This window comes from Dreissena polymorpha, chromosome 2 (assembly GCF_020536995.1).
Source record: "Dreissena polymorpha isolate Duluth1 chromosome 2, UMN_Dpol_1.0, whole genome shotgun sequence".
In the NCBI taxonomy this organism is placed as follows: Eukaryota; Metazoa; Mollusca; class Bivalvia; order Myida; family Dreissenidae; genus Dreissena; species Dreissena polymorpha.
In genome coordinates, this window is record NC_068356.1 from 52,307,063 (window position 1) to 52,329,851 (window position 22,789).

General features: G+C 35.7%; 2 protein-coding genes across 2 annotated transcripts in view; one reads left to right on the forward strand and one right to left on the reverse strand.

Moving 5' to 3' along the window:
* LOC127869739 (actin nucleation-promoting factor WASL-like) overlaps positions 1–21,134 on the reverse strand; it is a 29,831-nt gene extending 8,697 nt beyond the window's left edge. The window contains exons 1-6 of the mRNA XM_052412397.1: positions 20,725–21,134; positions 10,523–10,663; positions 2,545–2,631; positions 1,758–1,870; positions 1,524–1,537; positions 1,297–1,374 (exon numbers count right to left, since the gene is read on the reverse strand). Of these exons, the coding sequence (XP_052268357.1) occupies positions 1,297–1,374; positions 1,524–1,537; positions 1,758–1,870; positions 2,545–2,631; positions 10,523–10,663; positions 20,725–20,820 (529 nt within the window). The 5' untranslated portion in view covers positions 20,821–21,134. The remainder of the gene's footprint in view (positions 1–1,296; positions 1,375–1,523; positions 1,538–1,757; positions 1,871–2,544; positions 2,632–10,522; positions 10,664–20,724) is intronic.
* Positions 1–22,789, forward strand: part of LOC127867050 (uncharacterized) — a 448,603-nt gene that overhangs the window by 95,372 nt on the left and 330,442 nt on the right. The window lies entirely within an intron of this gene.

Genomic DNA, 22,789 nt, shown 5'->3' on the forward strand with positions numbered 1-22,789 from the left:
ACATAGAAGCTATGAGCATTTTTCGAAACCTAAACACAGATTTCGAAACCTTTACGCGGACCCTAAGTTCAAAGTCAAGGTCACAGGGGTCAAAATTTGTGTGTGCATGGAAAGGCATTGTCCATATACACATGCATACCAAAAATGAAGGTTACATCTGAAATGACAAACCTAAACGCAAAGTGTGACGGAAAGACGGACGGACAGACTGACATTCTGATCACTATATGCTCTCCTCCGGAGGCATAAAAACACAGACTCCAATAAGTAGGTACTTACGTACATACCAAAGACAAGTATAATACTTCATGCCTTCCACTCCGTTTGGGCATCTTAATCAATGTTGCTGTGTTAAAGCACATACCGTATATGTCCTTATTGATGTGCTTTGCGCGTGTTTTTCCAAGACCCCTGTGCGTTAAATTCAAACCACTATTATCTATTCTTCACATTTGAACAGTGTAACATTTCCATTACCTGCCGCTCACACCATTGTTTAATCCAATCCTATGACATAGTCTGCTGCAGATCCGCTACATTGCGATGTCCAATTTAACGCAAATCAGCTGTGGATCCCTTTTTATTTTTCATCGACTTAAATATTTTCCATTAAGAGACGCTCATTATTAAATCAAGTATGACCCGGTTTATCGCGCCTTCACTGTGTCTGGTTGATAAGTATTTATAATGTGACAAACAATACACCTGAACGCTCAATACCATACAGTTTGCGTCATCGGCGTAAAGCGCACGAGCCACCCATGACATCCGCCTTCACTGCTGCCTTGCCGAGTTTCAAGCAGTCCTCGAGGAATATACATCGACAAAATATTTAATCAATAATTAACAATGTAAGTGGTAATTGCTGTAAAGAAACAGCGTACTCATTCCTCCGTTTCGTTTTAAGAAATCAAATGCATAATAATCGTACGCGATCACGATCACCAAGTTATTTAATTAATTATTATTATTGTTGGTTTGTAACTTACGTAGTATACTCCCACGGTAGCATATTTACTGTGCCGCAAAATGATGTTTTCAGATTATATTTGCCACTCTTTAATGGATTACTGGCTACATAAATCTTATCTTATGGCTACGATAAATTCCTATGAACCTCAGATAAGACGGCCGTCGCGTTTATTAGGGCATGAGCGTCAATAAGGACATATATGGTAAAAACAATCACAGCATGCCTCTCATCAGAACCAATAATATGGGATCATAAACAGTCTTTTTAGAATTCTATCTTCCGTTGAAGGATTGCAAATTTTGTCATTCTGCCATAATACGCACCAACATTAATGGCGCCAGGAGGCTGGTTACTTCCACCGGCGTTTCCACGGTTACCATGCTGCCTATGCTTTTGTCGCTCTGAAAACAAATAGAACAATCCATTATGCACATTTCTTCAATTTTCTGCTAGCAAAAAGTGAATATTTTAATCTATAGAGTCTCTAGTGAAAATCATGCAGACACAAAATAGTTTGCTGGAATGTACAGTAATGGTTTGTTGCACCAACCCAACTGATTGTAACTATTAGAAGGTTCGATTTTGGATCATTTAGCTACATTTAATCACATTCACTCAATTTTAATACTTTTACAAATAAAGACACATACTTTGCAAGGACATTTGGAATTTTTTTGCTAATGAACATAATTTTAAAGTGATAAATATCTCAAGAATTTGAGACATGAGTGACAAAAAAAACAAACTATTTTGTTAGACCATAATGCTACAGCTTGACTGTGACTAGTTCTCCTCACCCATGCGTCTCTGGTCCCGCTCCATGAGCTTTCTATCCACCATCTTCTTGAAATGGGCCGCCTCCATCTCACTGGCAAAGTTGAGACCAGCCTGACAGTCCTGGCAAATACAGGAGAGATAACTTGCTAACTAGAATAAACACACACATAAGTTCAAAGGAAAGGTTGGGAATTTGGAAATGGCCATAAGCAACACAAATATAAGAATTAAAAGTTAGGCAGACATGGTTGGTTCTTAATGAAACAACATGACTGAGCTATCTACAAGAAAGAGATAAAACTAGAATATAGTGAATATGATTACTACAATAATAACATAACCAATTCAAACCTTAAAAAGAGTCATAACTAACGTACAGGAAAAACATTGGTTACACTTTACAAAAAATGGCCATTACTGGGTCAGGTGACATGCACAACATGCTTAACACTTTCCCCCATAAGAAGCAAAGTTAACATGGCTTTTGCAACCATCAACACACCAGAACAGCCTGCAAGTAACTTGAATTAAGTAATAAAGGTATTTCATTAAATTAAGCTTTATATGGGACAACAAATGCGTATAAATATGTATTTTAGTGATCAAGGATTATTCCTTTCCCTCTAAGATTCAAATGAAATCGGAAATATGTAACCAGTATAAAACCAGCAAAGTAACTCACAGGTGGTTTAGGTTTTACATTGCATGCTCCTAATATCATAGGGTTGGAAATAAAGTCCCAATACGAGCAGTAAAGGGTTAAATATATGACCAGTCAATTTTTCCCATCTCACATGTGCCTCAAATGTGTGGAAGTAGTCTCGAGGGGTCTTGTACGCAAAGTGGTTGTACAGCTCCTGTTCCCAAACCACCTGACGTGCCTGCAAACAGAACATAGGTATGCTGAGGTCATGTTAAAATAAAACACAGGTAAAATCAGGGATTTCATGTGAAGTGGAATCAATGTTGTGATGAAAGTTTTTTGCAATTTTGTGTACTCAAGCTAAGTTTCCACCTTGCTTCATTTTGATAAAAATTTACCAAGAAGCTACTTCATAGTATATTAATATTTTTAATAAAGATCAAAACAGAAACTATAAACCGATAATATTATTGTATTTTCATACCTGGGTATCAACAAGAAGTTTAAGACTATACTGCAGGGCAATTGTTAACAAATTTTTACTACTGGAGCGCAACAAATCAGTACCAAACAAAAGATGTGTTCGTCAGAAACACAATGCCCCCAAATGCGCCGCTTTAAAAAAAAACAAACTTTTTTTACCTTTGACCTTGAAGGATGAATTTGACCTTGCACCTTTAACCACTCAAAATGTTCAGCTCCATGAGATACACATGCATGCCAAATATCAAGTTACTATCTTCAACAGTGAAAAAGTAATGGCCAATGTTAAAGTTTTTGGACGGACAGACAGACGCATATATAAGAAATTTGACCTTAAATGATGAGCTTCACCTTCACCTTTCACCACTCAAAATGTGCAGCTCTGTGAGATGCACATGCATGCCAAATATCAAGTTGCAATCTTCAACAGTAACAAGATGTGTTTGTGAAACACAATGTCCCCCTATATGACGTTTGACCTTGAAGGATGACCTTGACCCTTCACCACTCAAAATGTGTAGCTCCATGAGATACACATGCATTTCAAATATAAAATTGCTAGCTTCAATATTGCAGAAGTGACATTACATGAGCAATTTTGACCCATATATTTGACCTTGAAGGATGACCTTGACCTTTCACCACTCAAAATGTGCAGCTCCATGAGATACACATGCATGCAAAATATCTAGTTGCTATCTTCAATATTGCAAAGTATTCATAAAAAAGCGATTTGGGCCACATACATTTGACCATTATTCTTGAAGGATGACCTTGACCTTTCACCACTCAAAATGTGCAGCTCCATGAGATACACACGCATGCCAAAAATCAACTTGCTATCTTCAATATTGCAAAAGTACTCATAAAATGAGCGATTTTTGCCACATATATTTGAACTCTGACCTTGAAGGATGACCTTGACCTTCACCTTTCACCACTCAAAATGTGCAGCTCCATGAGATACAAATGCATGCCAAATATCAAGTTGCTGTCTTGAATATTGAAATACTGCAAAAGTGTACATTAAATGAGTGATTTTGACTAATATATTTGACCTTTGACCTTAAAGGATGACCTTGACTTTCACCTTTCACCACTCAAAATATGCAGCTCTATGAGATGCATATGCATGCCATATATCAAGTTGCTATCTTCAATATTGCAAACGTTATTGCAAATGTTAAAGTTGGCGCAAACCAACCAACCAAGAGACCAACCAACCAACAGACAGGGCAAAAACAATATGTCCCCCACTTCTATAGTGGGGGACATAAAAGATATGGCCAATGTTAAAGTTTTGGGACGGACAGACGTCATATATTTGACATTTGACATTGAATGATGACGTTGAATTTCACCTTTCACCACTCAAAATGTTCAGCTCCATGAGATACACATGCATGCCAAATATGAAGTTGCTATCTTCAACAGTGAAAATGTTATGGCCAATGTTAAAGTTTTTGGATGGACGGACAGACGGCATATATTAGACATTTGACCTTGAAGGATAACCTTGACCTTCACCTTTCACTTCTCAAAATGTTCAGCTCCATGAGATACACATGCATGCTAAATATGAAGTTGCTATCTTCAACAGTGAAAATGTTATGGCCAATGTTAATGTTTTTGGACGGACGGACAGACGCCATATATTAGACATTTGACCTTGAAGGATGACCTTCACCTTTCACCACTCAAAATGTGCAGCTCCATGAGATGCACATGCATGCCAAATATCAAGTTGCTATGTTAAATCTTGAAAAAGTTATGACCATTAAAGTTTTCGGACGGACGGACGGACAGACTGACTGACAAACAGTTCAACTGCTATATGCCACCCTATAAAAATGCAAAAGACGAAATGCAATAACACTTATAATGATTAATATCATTATTACAATGCAAGTTGATCTTTTTCAATATGTGTTGTACTGAGCAAGGCCAGCTGAACCTTCTCACCAATGACAAATGGTAAAAATAATTAAATACCATGAGTAATAACTGACATAAAGGGCCTTTGACGTAAGGTTACACCGCAGTTTAACCAGTTATTAATGGTGCATTTTACCAAAGATTGCTTCAATACATATTACATCAATAAGACACTGTCTCAGTCGTATATCAATGACTTGTACAAAATACTGACCCCAAAGCATACAGACAGAAATAACAAATTAACGACGAGAGCAACAACATCCATGTAAAGAGTGGTCGTCAGTGAACCTGCATGATCAAGTCAAAACAAGGAAGCAAACTCCCCAAAAAGTTGCATTACATAATTCACATTGATTGAATATACATTGTATACTTGTAAAAAGACACTTACAACAACCTGAATTCTTTATTCATGACAGAGACAATTTGCTTTGTGGCTGATTTGTCATGCCATTTATGAACACGCAGACGTTGCAAATGACAAAAAGCAAACATAGACAGTAATATTATTCACATGCAACAACATTATTGAAATACTTAGAGATGAAGGGCAAAAAAACTCAAAATTTTAAAACAATATCTATGGATCAATAAAACCATGGCTAAGGCCTGAGGTATAGGTAGGACAAATAGGATATTGTTTGATTAAACATGCTTTCAAATGATAACTAATAACCATAAAACATATACAAATCAAAGACACCAATCATTCCGGAAAATGCATCTGCATATTAGACTGTAGCTTGAAAGGTTTTATCAATCAAACATATTAATTTATGCGTCTTGCCATCTCTTCTGAAAACAGTTTTTGAAAGAACTATCAATCACAAATTGTTCGTAAATCAGAAATTAAGCGTTAACATCCCCCAACATCCAATTAAATGAATATTTTTCTATCAAGTAAAATGTAACTTTAACACATCACTTTAAATCTTATCCAATTCAAGAAAACTAGCCAATCAGCTTTATTACCCAATATTGATTGCTATAATTATGTATAATTTAAATTAGCATCATCACGTTCATAACCCTTACTTGAAATACAATTACTTCAATAAATCACTGCTAAGAAACCAATAAACATTCATTTGCTTAAACTGTGATACAAGTACTTTTAGGCAAACACATTTTGATCACACAAATAAAAGTAAAATGCCAAACAGCGCTTTCATGAACTTTTGGAAAGTGCATGTCTGAAATTTCCTGAATCTTCTGATTTTGACATTTTGCCTCATTCAGTTAGAAATGTTGATAAAAGACACAAGTAATTAACTATTCTTTTTAATTATTCTTACTTAAAAAGAAGTTAGCAATGCTCTATGAAAACTGGACATAATGCATGTGCCTGAAGTGTAAGTGACAATTTCAACCTAGACTGTTTTGTTTGTTGAACTGTTGAATTTCTTAAAAATTCCTGATTAAAGGAATCATCTCCACCTAACGATAATTTAACAAATCTGTTTTTTACCAAAACATATTTTTTGAACAATTATGATGGTGCTTTTCATTTTAACAAATTAAAAAAGTGGTGTTTTCACTAAAAAGGAACAATTTGAAAGAAAATATATTATGATAAGGGTCACTAGATCTTTCGGTTACTATAGACACATTCAGAAATGTAAATTATTTCCCTTGATTTATTTGTTAAGAAATAACAGTTTAAGTTAAATACGAATCACTTGTATTGAAATATGTTTAATTCAGACCTGTTTACCCACCATTGCTTCTCAGACGTTTTGAGAACATCTCTCTAGTTTTGGGCTGTTCTCAGTAGTTTTAATTTTTGCTATCATTTAGAGCTTTTAAACAGCATTACTGGATAACATATCAGTACCATTGTGTATAAAGAAATTTGACAAATTGTTCATAATTGGTCATGCCAGCTTATTATATATCCTAGAAATACAAGAAACCGTCGGAGACGGGTGATGCTCCCCAAAGTTTTTTTGTCATAATATTGCACTATATCTTCAGATAAAAGGAAACGTCTTGAGGGCACAGTAGTTGGGGGGACAATAATTTTTTATAGAAAACTTCAAAGAGCCATAACTCTATGAAAAATCATCCGACCAGAACCCGCTGATAATATGCACATCTCCTCTTGGTAGTGAAGCTTCCCACAAAGTTTCATTGAATTCTGGTCATTAGTTGCTGAGACTAGCCTGGACAAAAATTGTGCACGGACGGACAGAACGACAGACAGACGCACACACCGACAGACGAAGAAGGAGACTATATGCTCCCCCCCCCCCAAAATAAATTTTGCGGCAGCATAAAAAAAATACATAAATAAAGAATTCCCTATATAAACAAGATTGTGTTATTCGTCACAGCTGTCAAGAGGTCGCATACACAGGCACGCAAGGTCAAGACATGCAACCTAGACCGTCATATTACCAAACACACCTGCTCAGGTTATTAGTATTAATTAGCGGCTGTCAACATGTCCCATACCCTACTAACAGTACTGATCAATTATAGGTCACAAGTGGTAGGTTATAGCTGTGCCATGTACTACCCCTGCACCACGTATTATGAGCCATCTGTAGTACATGTATGATAGATGCATTGTATGGGACTGTGTTGGTGTTTCAGTGATGTCATTTAAAGCACATGATACCAGAACAATAAACAAATTCTTAACATTTCAGAATTCACAAATTTAAATCACTAAACAAATTAAAGGAAATGATTGAGTGTTAATGTGTTTCTTAAAATTATACATTAATATGAGGTCAGACTGTCTTCATTTTATATAACCACATTTACAAATTAACATTTTTGAACATTTATCAAACTGGCATGTTTATCAGGAATCTACAAAAGAAAAATACATGTATATAACAAATTTATGTCAACAAAAAAAGTTTTAAAAAGGGATATTGTTATTAAATTGAACACTGGGTATTCCGTTTACTGATATTGCTAACCAAAACAGGTTTCGTTTCCAGCTCACGTTTACATTTTACCACAATTAATCAGCTAATGAATTGTCACTATTTATAGACTGTGCATACAAATTTCATCAGGTAATTAATATCAATAATGTATTGCCCATCATAGCTATTTTTAACAAATATGTAATAGCAGATACTAAATAATGGCAGCTATACCATAAATCTGTCGTTTCTTACCACATGGTATCATCTCTTATTTTAAAGCTGTTGGCTGTCACCTGACTATAAGGTAATGTTCTGTATATTCATGCAGGCTTGTGACAACCAATAGCTTAATGCCTGTAAGCACTCATTTTTGTGACAACAGTTTCGGCAGCATTATGACAGTGGTTGCTTATTTATGTTAACATACAGCTTTCGTCAAACAGCATAATATTGCTTGTATATTGTCATTTGTTAACATACCACTTACATCCTTTATGAAAAATGGAAATTGATAAAAACTTTTTAGCCCCACATTTTTGCAAGTTTTGCTCCAAGACTTTGGAAGTTTGTACAATATGACATGACAAACAAAAATATAACATGTAAATAACAAGTTACATAGGGTAGCATTATATTACTTCTACATGTACAGCTTTTATTTTTGTATCAGTCAAGTTTTTTTTCTCTGCGTTTATTTATTGTTCTGATCAAGACTGGTACTAAGGTTAGGATTGTTTACGTCCACACTTCCAAGAGTTTGATATTAAAAGTTGAATGCGTATCTAATGCAATTTGTTAATACTTCAATGACTAAAAGTTTCGAAGTATTGAACAATTATCGGGAGTACAGTTAATTTGTCTCAATGTTGCCCCTCCTATATGAAGATAATGTAATAGACCATGTGGAACTTGGATTGCACCATGTACACTATCAAGTTGTACTGAAATATCTGGCAACAATTTGATCAACATTTAACAAGACTATTGTCAAGCAATATAAGTCCCCTACCGGCTCCACCATTGTCAGAAAATTCCAACATTTTCAGAGTATATTATATATATATTTGTTGCCATAGCAACCAGAATTTTTGACGTAGGAACAAAATGAAATGACGTGCATAATGTCCATATTGCCATCTATCCATGTTTCAAGTTACATAAAAAAAATATTAAGAACTTTGAAAGTTGTCACAGGATCCAGAAAACCACCATTTCAGCAGTATTTCTAGTCTATATGTTGCCATAGCAACCATATTTTTGACATAGGAACGAAATGAAATGACATGCATAATGTCCATATTGACATCTATCTATGTTTTAAGTTTCATGAACAAATATTAATAACTTTTAAAGTTATCGCAGGATCCAGAAAAGTGTGACAGACAGACAGACTGACTGACAGACGGAGCGCAAACCATAAGTGAAACCAGTAGGAGACTACCAAAGCTGAATTATCAACAATACAACCTTCTTTTTACAATAAGATCACACCATCTTTTGTCATAGACATAAACAACCAATGGAAAAAAAGCAAAACAAAACAACACTAATAAATGGTGACAAAAAACTCGTTTCATCTGCAATTTGGACTTAATCAAAGTGAGCAGTGCTGAATAGGGTAAGAGCTTGAATGTTACATGGTAACAAATTTCCCAAAGAATATATTGCATTGCTGTCATTTCAGTTGCCTTCATGACACTAAGCCAAAACAAGATATTATAAAGGCTACAAATAATTAGATTTATGACTGTCAGCAACAGAAAAGTCCACAACCGTTAAAACATATCAACAAAAGAAGTGTGAGAGGTAAATTCCCCGTGGTATGCAGAAAATGACAGAAGATATTAATGTCTGGATAGAAACAGCTGGCCTTAAAGCAGCCACAAGCTTATTTCACTAATTATACAAAAATTCCACTGGCAATTCATTTATTATTACAACATCATTCATTATAACAAATGTGTTCCTTTGTGACCTGTTCACAGATGCATGGCCATATTGTTCTTGTCAGATGGCAAACACTATAAAGGCAGTCTCTATTCATAGTAGTAACATGTTTACACTTAGTTTTATATTAATATCTATCATAACACTTTGATAATCACTCATTTTTAATCAGATGAACTTAAATTAATTTATGTAAACAAAATAAGCATGCCAAAAGCTAACCTTTTTCAACAAACTTTTCTGGCTAAATTGGGAAGAATAGTTTAGCCATACTGAAATTGCAACATATAATGTAATTAAATTAGCAGACATTTGCATAAAGTTTGTTCACTTATCCTCTTAGTTTAAAATCAGTGTAACGTAGTCATCATTGTCTTGGAACTTTGCCGTGATTTGGCACATTTCTTAGTGGGCTTCTGGTGTTTCTTTTTTGCTAAATATAGGCAAGCCTGAAACATTTGCTTGCTCTCGAGTATTAACTTGAAAGAATTTGGATTGCTTAGCCAGATTGCTCATTACATTGAGTTGTTTTAGTCACTAACAAAACAATTCAAAAACACAGAACAAGTACCTTTTGGTTAAACAGCCTGCAATTCAAAAACACAGAACAAGTACCTTTGGGTTAAACAGCCTGCAATTCAAAAGCACAGAACAAGTACGTTTTGGTTAAACAGCCTGCAATTCAAAAGCACAGAACAAGTACCTTTGGGTTAAACAGCCTGCAATTCAAAAGCAAAGAACAAGTACCTTTGGGTCAAAGAGCCTGCAATTCAAAAGCACAGAACAAGTACCTTAGGGTTACACAGCCTGCAATTCAAAAGCACAGAACAAGTACCTTTGGGTCAAAGAGCCTGCAATTCAAAAGCACAGAACAAGTACCTTTAGGTCAAACAGCCTGATGAAGAAGGATCGTTGAGGATTGTCCTTCACGAAGCACAAGACACCACAGCAATTCTTGTTCCATTTCTGCTTGTTGGTCGTGTCACCGAGGTACAGCTGAACGACAGCTGTTGAAAGGCTCTACAATTAAATAACGACATCCAAGTTGTGGGTAAAAATAGTAAATGCATGGGTGTAAAGAATTGTCTCAGATCGCTTATCTAAAGTAGGACAACAATGTTCTGCCTATGCAAAATGTGTGTTAGGAGATGCACGATACCCTATTGTTTCTGAGAGAGTCAAAACTTGTTAGTGGAGAGTGTCATCTTGGCTATACCTTTTCTGACCCAACTGTACTACACGTTTCCTTAAATTTTAGAATTCATTAACAGACTCATTCTCAATGCAGAAATGTAGTATTTTTTTCTTCAAGTGGACAAACGTTCAAATAAAATGAGCCATAATCCTTAATACTTAAATGGTACTATTTATGTTGTAGAGGATGGCACTAGTCTGTTGATAATTAACTAGTCTATCTAATACTTAGAAAAATCCTATAGTTACTTTAATGTATTATGGTTTTATGCCAAGTCTTTTAATTTGCCATTGAATATTTGCAAACATTTATGAAAAATTTCAAACACTTTTAAAGCTTTTTACCAGTTTAGAGGGGAAACAGTGGACATAATTTGACCAGTCACAAGGGTCAATATTGCTATTTCGCTCTACATCATTCCTACATAATGATTATCATTCGGATATTTGTACTAAGCAATTACCTTACATAAAGATTATCATCCCAACATTTGTGCTAAGCTATGCCAAATGCCTTCAATACATGGAGTTATAAAGCTTTTAATAGCTGTATTATGACAATATATAAAGAGTGTTGTTTTTCATATTTTAATTCATCACAAACCTCAAAGTATGACCTTAACTTAAAATGAAACAATTATGTTCTTTCATGAGAAACACCTTCTCAGATAGGTTAACATTGGTATTCAACACTGCTTTAATACATGGTAAGGTTGGATCTCAACAAATCTAATGTTGACAATGTGCTGTACATCAGTCATTGACTGCAAAGTTTCATTATGAACTTTAAAGGCAGACATGTGTCTTCAGTTTGATAGTCTGTATTATTATTATTTCAACAGTAATGTACACCGTAATTTTGAAATCTCTCAATCATAGTCAACATCAGGTGAAGTAAAATTAGTCTCATAGCTTGGGCAAGTCCCTTTCCACAATAAGGTTCTGTACACTACACGACCCGTGATTTTTGCCTAATTCGCGGAGTCATGGTGGACAGTTTGATTTTTTAGTGGAAAATCACCAAGATTTCAAGTGATTTGTCACTCCGCCGTCGCGCGAGAGCAAGATAATCTTCGCGATGATTCTCCGCAATTTTGTGGTAATTCGCCATGATTCACCGCGATTCGCCCTGATCGCAATGGATATCGGTGACATCGGTGTTTTGCCAATGTATTCATATAAACTGAATCGTATTGATAACTGTATGCATACCGCTTTTTCTAATGTGAACAATTATCCGATAACCCAACCTAATTGCAACATCACTTAAGAAACAAGGGCTGTTTGTAAAACATGCATGCCTCCCATATGGGCTGTCAGTTGTAGTGGCAGACATTGCGTGAATACGTTTTTTGGCACTTTGACCTTGACCTTTGACCTAGTGACCTGAAAATCAATAGGTGTTATCTGCTAGTCATGATCAATGTACCTTTTAAGTTGCATGACCCTAGGCGTAATCTTTCTTGAGTAATCATCCGGATACCATTTTACTGTGTCAAGTCACCGTGACCTTTGACCTAGTGACCTGAAAGCCAATAGGGGTCATCTGCGAGTCATGATCAATGAACCTATGAGGTTTCATGATCATAGGCGTAAGCGTTCTTGAGGTATCATCCGAAAACCATTTTTCTAAGTTGCGTCACTGTGACCTTGACCTTTGACCTAGTGACCTGAAAATCAATAGGGGTCATCTGCGAGTCATGATCTATGTACATATGAAGTTTCATGATCCTAGGCATAAGCGTTCTTGAGTTATCATCCAGAAACCATTTTACTACTTTAGGTCACCGTAATCTTGACCTTTGACCTAGTGACCTGAAAATCAATAGGGGTCATCTGCGAGTCATGATCAATGTCCCTATGAAGTTTCATGATCCTAGGCATACGCGTTCTCGAGTTACCATCCGGAAAAAAATTTACTATTTCGGGTCACCGTGACATTGACCTTTGACCTAGTGACCTGAAATTCAATAGGGGTAATCAATCTGCGAGTCATGATCATTGTCCATATGAAGCTTCATGATCCTAGTCATAAGTGTTCTTGAGTTATCATCCGGAAACAATTTAATTATTTCGGGTCAACGTGACCTTGACCTAGTGACCTCAAAATCAATATGGGTCATCTGTGAGTCATGATCAATGTCCTTATTAAGTTTCATGATCCTACGCTTAAGCGTTCTTGAGTTATCATCCGGAAACCATTTTACTATTTCGGGTCACCGTGACCTTGACCTTTGGCCTAGTTAACTGAAAATAAATAGGGGTCATCTGCGAGTCATAATCAATGTACCTATAAAGTTTCATGATCCTAGGCATAAGTGTTCTTGAGTTATCATCCGGAAACTATTTTACTATTTCGGGTCACCGTGACCTTGACCTAGTGACCTCAAAATCAATATGGGTCATCTGTGAGTCATGATCAATGTACCTATGAAGTTCCATGATTCTAGGCCTAAACGTTCTTGAGTTATTTTCCGGAAACCATCTGGAGGACGGACATACGGACGTACAGACATACGGACATACAGACGGACAGCCATGAGCAAAACAATATACCCCCTCTTCTTTGAAGGGGGGCATAAAAATAATCTTAAACATTTATGACAATAAATATGTTTCCTAAACACAACATATGCGTACGCCATTTTTCAGAAGCGTAAAGAGTACAGTGCATTATGGGACATAGCTTTCATTGGACGAGCCAATTTAAATATAGATTAAATGCAATACGGTCATGTAAAAAATATGTTTTATTGCGTCATATACAGCATCTGAAAAACATGCTTCCCGAGGACTTTCTGTTAACGGGTAAAAATGAAAGTGAATATTTGTTAACAGTTTCACTTTGATGGCATGTTAATAAATCGTCTGGATTGTTTCACTTATTTTTCTTACACGTACTGCTCTGATAGGGAATACATGTAATAAACATAGACCTGTGAGTTTTTCACACCTTTTTCACAACTTTATTGACATGACACGCAAATTAGTGAAGCGTTCCATATTTTTTTTAAATGCTTTTAAAATGAGAACTGATACATTGAATGCAAACGTTGAGTAATTCGATGGCCTTAGTGCATTTTTAACACCTTTTTATGTACTAGTTTGGTCACTTTCGCATAACTATGCATGTGCTTATTGCTTATTTATTGTCAGTTTTGTATATGTAAGGATGAACTGTAAATGTTCAAGTTATATAAATAAACTTTCTGTTCTGTTCTGTTCTGACATTACACAACATATAAACACCAATTAGCTGTCAAAATGGTTTAACCTCTAAGCGATTTAAATCAGTTAAACAGACGGATAAAGTAATGAATCTGTGATCGTCGACATCTTTGTACCGGATTGCCGAATTTCAGATTTCCTGATTGCGGAGTCATTTTATGCCAATTCCTAATAGGCCAAATATTTATTATTTAGGTTATTTACAATGTATCCTAGTTTGCGGAATGCATATTCCCGATTCCCATGTTGCCGACTTCTTTTCATCGCAAAACAAGAAATGTGTCCACAGGACACGGATGCCCCAAACTGTAACTTTGCCACTACATAAAAGAATAACTGTGTAAACGCTTGGTAGAAGTTATTAGCTTTTTTCAAATCCTAAACGCAGATTTCGAACCTAAACGCGGACCCTAAGTTCAAGGTCAAGGTCACAGGGTTAAAAATGTGTGTGCGTTTGGAAAGGCCTTGTCCATATACACATGCATGCCAAATATGAAATTGCTATTTGAAGCGACATAGAAGTTATGAGAATTTTTCGAAATCTTAACGCAAAGTGTAACGGACAGACGGACGGACAGACAAACGGACAGTCCGATCATTATATGCCCTCCTTTGAGGGCATTAAAATTTCTTAGAATATCAAAATAAATCAGAAAAACACATGAACTAGAGAGCGGACAACATGCTTAATCCTTGAAATGCACTAAGTGACCCCGTAACCTAGTTTTAGACCCGGCATGACCCATATTCGAACTTGACCTAGATATTGTCTTAATACAACTTCTTACCAAGTTTAGTAAAGATCACATGAAAACTACTTCAATTAGAGAGCGGACACCATGCTAAATCCTTTAAATGCACTAAGTGTCCTAGTGACCTAGTTTTTCACCCGGCATGACCCATATTCCAACTTGACCTAGATATTGTATTGATACAACTTCTGACCAAGTTAAGTAAAGATCAGATGAAAACTACTTCAATTAGAGAGCGGACACCATGCTAAATCCTTGAAATGCACTAAGTGACCCCGTGACCTAGTTTTTGACCCGGCATGAACTATATTCAAACATGACCTAGATATTGTCTGGATACAACTTCTGACCAAGTTTAGTAAAGATCGGATGAACAATATTTGAATTAGAGAGCGGACACGAAGTGTGACCGACCGACCGACCGACGGACAGTGCGAAAACTATATACCCCCTTTTCTTCGAAATGGGGGCATAAAAAAGTGAATCACGGCGGTTCACGGTGATTCGGGCTAATTGCCTTACAGCGAGATACATCTCGCGACAGTCACCATGGAATCGCCGAGACATCACCCAAATTTTCTTGTCGCTCAGAATCACCGTGATTTGTCACGTTGCATCGATCGCGATGATGCGAGAATCGCTGCAAAAATCACGGGTCTCGCAGTGTATTTTGGACTTAAATATTTGTGGAGATGTACATGTATACTGTGTTCACTAAGTTTAAAAACCCACATAGACGAAACAAAGGCAAACTACAATCCTACTTTAAAACATCTCACTTAAGGATTTATAGGCATAGAGTTCCTGATTGGCCTCCAAACCAGCACAATTTGTATTTATTGATGCCATAAGTTAATCTCAGTGACTTAGTAACTTTTGTTGAAGTTATTCTCCCAATTAATATTTTAGGTCTGTCCATGTAGCTCTAACTTCCATTATTCAATACATTTACAATTTTGAATTTGAACTATTTAAAAAGCTGCCAAAACGCAACCATCTTTAAACACTACTTAAACTAAGTCTCAATCTCAACATAATCTTCCGGTTACATCCATGTCAGTTGGATTTGAATGAATTTTCTTCCTGTCCAATTGTGTCGTATCATATGATCAATTGTTCAAGTTTTCTTCTTTGTCAGGGAAAACTATTTTTTCCTGTTTACGTATTATTTGGTGTTTTATCTCAACATAATATTCCGGTCTTTACATCCATGTCAGTTGAATTTGCATGAATTTCCTTCCTGTCTTTTTTAGTTTCGGGTTTGAATTATAAAATTGGAAAACCAATCAAGCACACGCGAGTAAGTTGTACTTCAGGAAGTAGTGTGATTTTGCTTTAAATGTATACTATTTCTTCATAAGCTCACCTGAAAATACGTCATGATGTTATAAGTCAGTCGTAATTGTATGTAGTGAATCTACCATTCAATTCGGTTAAAACCACAGCGGTGTTTTAAAACAGTATTTCAATATATAATTTTTTTTTTGCAGATGAAATAAGCCAGGAAATGTAATGTTCAAATTATACATTATATATATGTTTTTTTTATACATAATGACTATTTTACCGTCTTTGTTCAACTTTAATATAAATTGTAGTTGATTCAAACGGAACACTTCACCAAATCAACGGAACTCTGCGTAATCCAACTCGGCTTTCAGCTTTTCACGTCCCAACGTCCCGACGTTTGTGAGTCTAGAAATTTAGTTAGGTAGGATCGATGTGACACACTCTGGGTTTTCCGGACATTTCCGGGTTTTATACCTCCCCTTTGGTATAAATAATGCATTTTAAAATTTAAGACGAACGTTCAACAGTTAGGTACGGAATGAACGAGCAAACCAGTCTGTACACTGCCTATTAAAGAGACGGGCCGAATGTTGAAAATGCGGCATGCTAGCCTCCTGGTCTCTTATCATGCTTATAGAATAAGCGAGACCACTGTGCAGGAGAGTGCCCATATTTTAGCTTGATTGCTCCGCAAATAGCACTGACAATGTTATCGGGTGTCAACATCCGGTTTTGTAAAACTTAATAACGGCTTTAATACAATCTTTTTTTTGTAGGCATCAACCCGACTGGTTGTCAACGGACAACTTAATTGAAAAAAATCAGTTGCCCGGACAAGCAAATGTACGACTCGGGCAACTCGGACATTTGATTTCGCCACCCCTGAACTTAATGTGTCTTGATATCTATGTAGCAGAAGTAAGAAAAGAAAAAATATTATCTAAAATGCTTTTAAATGAGACTTCTGTTTAAATGTACACAGTTATTCAGCCTCATGGGAGACATTTTCAAAACCAAAATAGGGAAGTATTTCAATCTCAAGCAACATTTGAATCTATTTATAACAGCCTTGCATGTGCTGAGCTTTAAAATCTAACATGAACTAAATGCAAAAAAAAAATAGTTTGCTAAAACAATACAAGCGAAAAAGTTTCAATGATATTGCTTATATGGTTTATTTAAATGTTCTGGTGTTATTTTTATTAAATGATCTTCATAATTATTTTTTTTGATAATTTTCCTTAAAAAAAAATGAGCCATGCATGTGCGCCTAAACTGGATTTTTGCTAAGAAGAGACGTTCTTTAAATGAAAATTATCATAAACGCAGAAAGTGTCGCAAAGGCTAATAAATGAAACCCCTTTTTCACAGAGCACGGCCAAAATATTGATTCAAATGTATATGTAGTGTGGAAAGATCTAGAGGGAAATAAAAGGGGCTGCACCCTGCTTCTGTGTGGCTCTGCCCTCCTGTCTCTATGGACTTGTCATCTGAATTTGTTTTTAACCCTTTACCACTAAGAAACGTATTTTCACATATTTGTAGTCCCATAGCAAGTTATGTTTAATTTAAGACCTTTATTTATACTAGATTCAAGTTATTAAGGCTTCATTTCCAGACCTTAGATACTGATGAGCAGCAAACAGCATAAATCCTGAACAGATTTCGAGTAACTTGCAGGCTATTCTGGTTTATACTGTTTGCTCATAGCCATTTTTACTTTGCTTCTAAGTAAAAAAGGGTTAAGTTAGGTAATAATAGCCAATTATACAAAACTTTGATTGTTTATTTCTCACCATATTGTCTGAATTCTACATAAGCAACACATCCAATTACTGGTTTGCACGCCATGTGTCATTTCTCCGTAAATCCATGCACATTTGTATTAACAGTTTAAAATGAATAACATAGGAATTTTTATGATTGTTTAATTAACTACCAATTAAGTAATTTCACTACTTGATTTTGTCCCAATTGTGTGATTTTTAATGCCAGAATTTCTATTTTCAAAGGGAGCCGGACCCATTCCAAATGGCAAAGAAACACAACTAGCAAGTTCGCTAAAATTGCTTAATTTACAAGCCTACACATGTGGATCACCCTACCAGTCTACTGCTTACTGGTATTTGGGAATGTACAAATAATTAAGATTAACCCTTTGCATGCTGGGAAATTTGTCTGCTAAAATGTTGCCTGATGAATTTCTAAAATTAGAATTTTCTTTGATTTTTTTTAAAGAATTCTATCAGAATTGCAAACAGTTTGGATCCTGATGAGACGCCACATTTTGTGGCGTCTCATCTGGATCCAAACTGTTTGCAAAGGCCTTCAAAATTTGGTTCCAGCACTGAAAGAGTTAAACTCTCGAGGAGTCTCTACAATCTTTAGCCAATACCCCACCACAGGGCTCATGTTTTCGCTTCACAGGGTAGTAATTTAAGACCTACCTCAGAAAATGCCCTGCATTTGTACATAGATCCAGCAAATTTATAACTTTTCATTTTTGTAAAATATGTCTAGATTTGAAAGGGATGAAATTAACTGAAAGGAGAAGAAATCACACCCCTTGCTTGCAGTATCAGCAGGAAATTAACTGAAAGGAGAAAAAATCACACCCCTTGCTTGCAGTATCATCCATTTGCAAAAAAATATTGAAAATTAGGCTTAAAGAAAATCTCATTTGCGAAAATACTAACATTTGGTAAATTGGTTTTAATAAACATCAGCTACATTTGAACATGTATCTTACCCGAACTGATTTCTATTTGTTTCATTACCAGTGCACATGCTAGCTCTGCCAATCAATATTTTGATCACTCATATCTGAGATAACATTGTTTAATGACAGTTCGGGTGAGTGGAGCCATTGGTAATACGGAAGGACAAAATCAATATATATTAATTTTCATAAATAAACCGATGCCTTTAATCCACAGTCACTGTTTTACTTAATTTACAGATAATATTGTCATCTCCCTACCAAATATGGCCAGTTGCAAAAGTCGTATGTTGAATAAACAACCATGAATAGAAACTTGACAATAAATAAAAAAAAAGTATTAAGGCTGATTATTTTACAGCTTTCTGTTGAGTAATAAGTTTATTTATATTTTATGTTTAAACCATAAGCTCATGATATGATGAGACATTTTGATATGATGGGATATTTTATCTCGGCAAAATGTTGGAATGACATTGTATTTTGTTAAGAGAACCTACTTACCTGTAAATAGGCAATTTACCGGGTAATTTTGCTTATTATTTTGAGAGAAAAAACTTATCGGCACCGGAACTAAGAAGTTATGCAGTAGACATCTGGCGTGTTTCGGATTACATCGATACGTCATTCACATCGATATGCAGTACTCAAAGTATACTGTGTTTGTTACCATTAGGTTGATTTAACTGGATCTTATAGACATTTAGTGATTAATGGTCATTTCTAACAGCCTTGCTGTTGGGTTTGCTTTTTAGCTATGCAGTTAAAGTGTCTGACTATAGTACCACTTTGGAGATCATGGAATCAATCTCACGCTTGAGCTCCATATTTTATAAATCAGGCCTTTTGCAATCAATTTTGGGAAAACGCCACACTGGAATTTTGGGAATTTCGCTTCAGGAAAAACACCATTTTGGGTAAAAAATATTCGCAAAACTGGCTGAATTGGGAAAAGTAATCGCATGTAAATAGTGTTTATCTATTATTTCACAGAAGCCGTTAACTGATAAATAAGGACTATTTTTATAACATATTATTAAAATTTTACAAAATATTAGGAACATGTGTGATAAGTGCAGTTTTTTTTATCTGATTTTGGGGAAAGGGCCTGGCCTTTTTGAGGGGAAAAAAATCACACTAAACGCCGGATTTTGGGGAAAATAAGGAAAGTCTTAAAAAATCAATTTTACATATTTTACTGTTTTTAAAACAAATTCAAGGCAACATATAATTTAATTATGCAATATTTTTGTATTTTCTACACTGAATCATGATTACTTATACATTAAAAGGTTAAAAAAAATAAAAAAATATTATGATTTTTTTTTTTTGGAATTTGGATTTTTTTTTTCAATTGGGAAAAAACAACCAGATTTGCATTAGGAATGGGGCCGATATTCGGACCCGTGGCATAGGACGGAAAAAGCCTGTAAATAATGGCGACAAGGCAAACACAAACTAAGAAAATGCAAATTGGTCTGAGCTTTGTGTAATGATTTCAGGGAGCCACTTGTGTAGTGGTCGACACTTTTAGCAAAAGTGTCTGGGCCGTGAAACATTAAGAGGGGGAGGAGTGTAGTGATTAATGGTCACTCCCAACGGTCTGGCTTTTCGGCTAGCTATTTAGCGACGAGGTTAGAGTGTCTGACAGACTACCGCTCTGGAAATCGTGCAGTCAATCAACTGCTTGAGCTCCGTATTTTCACAATAGACATACATGACACATTTTTTTACATGAAAAATAAGTCAACTTTGAGCTGTACGTATATACTCATAAAAGCTCAAAGCATTCAAGAACAACTAAGAGATTCGTGGGACACATGTTTTTACATCGCTTTTGGCAAGTTTTGCCTTTAACAAGAAGAACTTTTAACGGATAACTGGTGATCAACTCTTACCGTACAGCCCCGTCCGAAAGCCCCGAAAATAGCTTCATTTTCGTTGTCGGATAATAACTGTGATCTTTCATTTTCTTTATGTTGTCTAGTAGACATCGTGTTAGCCTTCTTTTTATTACTTTATGGGTGAAAATTTACATAAATTTAGCAATATTTACAGTCTCTTCCTGGTTGCAGTCGATCGGGTAGTTCCGGATCTCGGGTAAGTCCGAATCAACTCTATGATTTAATTAAAATATTAGTCTAAAAGATATTGCCATATCAGTATAACTGTGATTTTTGGAAAATGTGATCAATTTCAAGCAATAACACAGTTTTGCTTCTTATTTCAACGGTGTTTTCATTGAAAATCATCACACTTTGGTAACGATGTTTTGCGCAGACGTGCATAACATCTCTTATAGAGCAGACTGTCATTGAGTGTATATCCCAGTGTGTAAGCGTCATCAGAAATTGAGTATTTTCAGTTTGTATGCAGGTGTATTCTCCGGAACAGATCTCTATATAGATGCCGACTACAACTATAAATTGTATGAATTTTATTTAATTAACATTTAATAAACATTATTTGTCTGCTTATGGTATGATGTTTATTTAATATACTATATTTATATACATCCGTACAATCTTCAGATGTTTCAATATGTTTTTAAATTGCAATTGAAAACAAATGAAGCCCTATAATCTGCACCCAGTTGACATTCTCGTATTCTTATACGGCCTCTATGCTATATTAAAAGATATTATTAAACTAATGCTTATACGGGCTTTATTCCATTAAATGCGATATGAACACCTTATTTACATCTTAACAATCTAAGAAGATTTTGAATTATATGTGGTTGATTGAGACGGAAAACTATTGCAGCCCTATCAATCTGCATGTGTTCCGACAGCATTGAAATTTTATAAGTGTTTATCCCGTGTGCTATAATCTCTTAATTGCATTTAAAACGTAGTGAGTCCCTAATCATCTGCGTCCAGGTCCAAAGTCTGAGCAGGTTCCGATTTTGGTTTCATGCGACGGATAACTACTGAAGCCCGAACAATCTGCATGCGTCCGATAAACTTTACAAGGCATATTTCAGGTTTTTATATGTGATTAATTTGCGAAAGAAAAATAATAAAGCCCTATAAATCTGCTTGCGTTTCGACAACATTCACATGGCATTTCTAAAATTCTTATAAAGTTTACTTGCGACGGACAACCAATGAAACCCTATAAATCTGCATGCGTTTCAACGCATCCTATCAGATTATTATATGGATCTAATTTCAACGGGGAACTTTTGATACCCTATTAATCCTTATGCATGCCAACAACCTTCACAGGTTTTTTATATGGATTTTAAATTCGACGGAAAACTAATAAGTCCTATTAATCTGTATGCGTTACGACAGCACTCATATGGCGCGTATACGGTTACAATCGGGGATTGTATGGGATTTTTCCATATACATTTGCGCTCAGTCGACACGAACATCTTAATTTATGGCATTAAATAAGTAATGCAATCCTTATCCATGTGCGTTCCTATACTGCTTTAATTTCGACTAAAGTATTTTTATTTTAATTAAAATCGCGATCCATGTAATGGAAATTAAACATGCAATAGTAAGTGTAAAATGTATTCAGTTGTGACGTAAAACGGTCCGTGAACAACCTTAGTTTGATGGTATACGCACGATGTAATCGTTGTCTATACGCAGATTAATAGACGTTCATAAGTTCCACAACGATTTTTAAAACGTCTCAAGCCATGCAAAAATTGTATGGACGCAGATAAATATAATGTCATTAGTTACTTAATACAATTACTAGCGAACAAGCCACCTTAATATATCGACTCGATGCACATTGATAGGGTTCCTTTAGCTCTGTAATGCAAGTAAGACCGTATATATGCGCATGTGAATGTTAACTGGGTGCAGATCAACAGATACTCATCATTATTAAACCTGAATGTGGCAGAGTCCCGGTCTACCCCGAACAAGCTACGGTTTATCCCGGTGAATCCCCGGCAGAACCCAGGTTGTCGCCGGTAATGCCCAGGTGGAGCCCCGG